At 48.0% G+C, this 4631-nt stretch overlaps 2 protein-coding genes across 2 annotated transcripts in view; one reads left to right on the top strand and one right to left on the bottom strand.

The window, feature by feature from the left end:
* The window catches only part of LOC125487876 (ras-related protein Rab-13-like), a 37893-nt gene extending 33447 nt beyond the window's left edge, over positions 1–4446 (bottom strand). Inside the window, exon 1 of the mRNA XM_048620378.1 lies at positions 4237–4446. Coding sequence (XP_048476335.1) covers positions 4237–4360 — 124 coding nt within the window. The 5' untranslated portion in view covers positions 4361–4446. The remainder of the gene's footprint in view (positions 1–4236) is intronic.
* Positions 4422–4631, top strand: part of LOC125487850 (tropomyosin alpha-4 chain-like) — a 20067-nt gene continuing 19857 nt past the window's right edge. Inside the window, exon 1 of the mRNA XM_048620296.1 lies at positions 4422–4447. Within this exon, the coding sequence (XP_048476253.1) occupies positions 4422–4447 (26 nt within the window). The remainder of the gene's footprint in view (positions 4448–4631) is intronic.

Here is a 4631-nt window from a genome sequence, read left to right as displayed (position 1 = left end):
GCCCAGGGATGTGTGGGTTAGGGTGGATTGGCCGTGCTAAATTGCCCTGTAGTGTCAAGAAGATGTGCAGGCTTAGGTGGGTTAGCCACGGGAAATGCAAAGTTACAGGGCTAAGGGTCTGACCACGTGGGATGCTCTTCAGAGTGGACGGAGTGCTCGAAGTCGACTTGATGGGCCGAATGGTATGTTTCAGCACTGGAGAGTCTCTATAAGGTGTAGAAATTGGACTCGCTGGAGGTGTGGGCGGGGAGAAAACAAGACTGCCTCTCGATCTGCAAACTGTCGACTCTTCGAGATGCAGTCATTTAATCACTGATTTATATCGTAAATATTTGGCCCAACTCACTGCTGTGGCTGTGGAATGTGTGCGCAAAAGACAGAGGGTATGTGATCTGCTATGTCGAAAGTTTGGGAGCTGGAGTAGAATCTGTAATTCCTGCCTGCCTACAGCCTGACCCAGATTTCCCAGAACAACGCTGGGTCACAGTGTGACGCAATAAGCTGGGTACTATATTTTGTCTTTCACCCATGAATTATTCAATGGTTACAGTGAAAGAGGAGGACACTCAGCCCATCAGTGTGGTTCTCCTCCTTACCCTTCTTCCTTTTCAGAACACAGTCTGATTTTCTCTTGAAAGCCTCGACTGAACCCTTCTTCCACCACACCCTCGGGCGGCGCATTCCAGACCCTAACCACTCGCTGCCTGAAAACCTTTTTAATCTCATGTTACTTTTGAATCCCTGCACCCTACCCCCACCACATTAGATTCACACAATTATTTCCAGAACTCTGTCCACACCCAGCGTGATTCTGAACACCCTGATCAAATCTCCTTGTAAACCTCTCTAAGGTGAGCAGTCCCAGCTTCTACAATCCTCACTTGACCCGAGTCTACCCCTGTTCTGCTTGCATTTAGCGCTCAAGTCCAAAAATCCTGCAAGGCTTTGAGACAGACGATGCAAAAGACAAACTTAATAATACCAATTCAAAGGACGTTGCACATGTTTCTGGTTTTGTATATTTCTCAGTTAGCTGCAAAGACAGATAGCGGGTCTGTAGTTATCAGATCAATGTTTACATTGGGCATTGAGGACATTAACCCCAGCTCCTGTCTGCATGTAAAAAAAATCAAGGCTGCACTTTTGAAGAACAGCAGTAAAGAGGGCAGGAACTCCTATTCGGCGTCCCTGGGGCGCATATTTATCTTCTCATCAAATATCACAAAACAACTGCATTATCTGGTCATACAGTCATAGAGCTATGCAGCACAGAAACAGACCCTTCGGTCCAACTCGTCCATGCTGACCAGATATCCTAAATCTATTTGGTCTCATTTGCCAGCATTTGGCCCATATCCCTCTAAACCCTACCTATTCATATACCCATCCAGGTGCTTTATAAATGTTGTACTGTACCAGCCTCCACCACTTCCTCTGGCAGCTCATTCCCTACATACATCACCCTTGTCTGAAAAAGCAGCCCCTCAGGTCCCTTTTAAATCTTTCTCCTCTCAGCTTAAACCTATGCCCCTCTAGTTTTGGACTCCCCTACTCTGGGGCAAAAGACCTTGACTATTCACCCTATCCACGCCCCTCATGATTTTATAAACCTGTATAAGGTCACCCCTCAGCTTCCGACGCTCCAGGGAAAATAGCCCCGGCCTATTCAGCCTCTCCCTGTAGCTCAAACCCTCCAACCGTGGCAGCATCCTTGTAAATCTTTTCTGAACATCACAACAGCGGCTACCTTTCAAAACTCCCATTGGTTTCGAAGAGCCTTGGGACGTTTTAAGGTTGTGAAAGAGGTGACAAAAATGCAAGTACTTTCTTTGACTCCATATTTGAGAGCCACAGATATGCAAAGCTAAAAAAAAACTCTCTCCTCAAATTATACTGTCCCTGAGGTGTGCACACACTCTCAAGTTCACAATGATTGCTGGGGACAACCAACATTGCAGATCAGATTCCACTCACAAAACTTCAGATCAGTTGACAGGAAAGGCAACACTTTCATTTGTACATTGCCTACAGAGGTCCTGACTCAAAGCACAGCAAGTTACCACTGGCAGCAATGAGACGAAAGAGCAACTGTTTTGGCGATGTTGGTAGAAGGATCAATATGGCCCCAGACACAGGGGTGAACTGCCCTTCCCAGCTCTTCTTTCAAATGGTGCCGAGAAATCTCTAATGTGCACCTGAGAGGGCAGGTGAATCTTTCTTTAATGTTTCATCAGATAACACCCAACAGCGCAGCAATCCTTCAGAACCGATGCCGAGATGGTGCTCCCTCATCGCAAACTCTACAACTGTGTAGCACTCCCTCAGCACCGACCTTCCGACAGTGCAGCTCTCACACTGGAAGTGTCAGCCTGGTTTACGTATTTATCGAGATCCTGTCTGGTAATTCAGGAAATGCCTTAATGCTGGAAATGCTGTCAATGCTACTTATGGAGGTAAACTCAGCGGTCAAACTGTGCACAGCAAGATCCCACAAATGACCAGATAACCTGGGCTTTTTATTTTAGACGGGTGAAATATTGACCAGAGAGAACCCCCAAACCCCCTGTCAGGAATGCCACGTGATCTTTAACCTCCAGCCGAGGTGGCAGACTGCTCAGTTTAACGACTTGTCCGAAACACAGCCCCTCTGGCAGTGCAGCACTCCCTCAGCACTGCGCCGATAACGCATTTGGGTCCTGGCGCAGGAAGCGATCCCACACATACCTCCAAGCTAGAGGACAACTGCTGAACCATTAGAAAATTAAGGGTTACGTTGTATAGCGCAGCCTCTTCCATACAAATCTACGTGTGAGCAGCAGGAAGAGGCCACTCAATCCCTCTGCTAGCCGAGACGATCAAGGCAGGTCCGAATGTGGCCTCGACTCCACTTTGCTGTTTAACCCCTTGTACCTATTGACTCCCTTGTTAGTCAAGAAGCTGTTGATCTCTGCTTTTAAATATCTCTGCTGCTTTCCAGGGAGGACCAATGACCCAATGAGAGAAAAGGTATCTTTCTATCTTCTTTTTGTTTTAAACGGTGGTCCTCACACCCTCTCATTCTAGACTGCAGGGCAGAAACATCCAACTCTGTCCGGTCACCTGTCAGGCTCTCACATGGTTCAACATCATCACCCCGTTCATTCGCAGGCTCCCTACAGCGTGGAAACAGGCCATTCAGCCGATTGAGTCCACACCAACCCTCTGAAGAGCATTCGACCCCTCTACCCTATCCTTGTAATGCTCCATTTCCCATGGCTAACCCACCCTAACCTGCACATCCCTGGGTACTTCGGGACAATTTCCCACGACCAATCCACTCTCATCTGCGCATTCCTCGACACTATGGGGCAATTTAGCATGGCCCATCCACCCTAACCTACACATCCCTAGGCACTACAGGGCAATTTAGCACAGCCAATCCACATGCCTGGACACTATGGGGCAATTTAGTACAGCCAATCCACCCCAACCTGCGCATCTTTGGACTGTGGGAGGAATCCGGAGCACCCAGAGGAAAATCACGTAGACAAAGGGCAGGGTGAATGGGCCAACTCCGCACAGTCACCCACAGAGGGGGTAATCAAACCCGGGTCTTGGTGCTGGGAGGCAGCGTAGCTAACCACTGAGCCTCCATGCCACCTGAATGGATGGGGTCTAAGGGCATGGGTTGAGGGTGCTGTGGGGTGGGCATACAGACTGGCACCAACACACCCCCTCCCCAACTACTGACTGCACCCTGCTGAAAGCCTACCAATGATCTGCGTGTGCCTCCCTCAACCACACCACACAAGTCACTGGTACAATGAGTTTGATGAGACAGAGATATGGGCAGTCGGTCAATAAAACAAAGAGAGCTGGGATAACCAGGGCAGGGAGAAGGGGGGAGGGGAAAAAAGGTGGAGGAAAGAAAATAAATCAAAGGATCAGTTTTAGCCAGAGGAAAATGACACAGAGGTCCCAGTCTGACTCACCCAGCAGGAAACATTAGCTACTTTTTGTTTAAAAAAATCAAAAAAGAACCCTTTCACTGTACTGTTTTGAAAGAAACATTTTCTTTCAAAAGCTGGTGGGGGGGGGGGTGAGAGGATTCTGTTTTGTAATCAGATAAAACACTGTTTCTGAGAAAGAATGGAGTCGACAGAAAGTCAAAGGGAAAAGGAGAGAGAGAGACAGGGAGGGGAGAAAGGGGAAAAAGTTTCTCTGTATGTCCCTCTCTCTCTCCTAAGCCAGACTCACCGATAGTGGAGATGTAAGTGCTGTTGAAGTTATCATCAGCGAAGCGGATGATCAGACAGGTCTTTCCCACCCCGCTGTCCCCGATCAGCAGCAGTTTGAAGAGATAATCGTAGGCTTTCGCCATCTTGGAGCCAATCCTTGCTGGAGAAGTTTTGTTGCTTTAGTAGGAGAAGTGGGAGGGGGGAATGAAGGGAAGACAGATGAAGGAGTGGCTTTTTCAAACCTACGCCCGCTCATTGCCAAACCCTCGCTCACCCAGCCCAGCCAGCAACTTTTTTCCCTTTTTTTTGCTATCCGTATTCGTAGAAAGAAAATAAACTATTTTTTCCCCTCCCCCTGCAAAAAAAAGTTTTACTTTCCCTGCAAACTTCTTAAAAAACATTTCAGTGTCGCCT

Source organism: Rhincodon typus, chromosome 46, assembly GCF_021869965.1.
Source record: "Rhincodon typus isolate 14 chromosome 46, sRhiTyp1.1, whole genome shotgun sequence".
Lineage (NCBI taxonomy): Eukaryota > Metazoa > Chordata > Chondrichthyes > Orectolobiformes > Rhincodontidae > Rhincodon > Rhincodon typus.
Note: the sequence above shows the minus strand (reverse complement) of the source record. Positions and strands in the feature narration are given on the sequence as shown.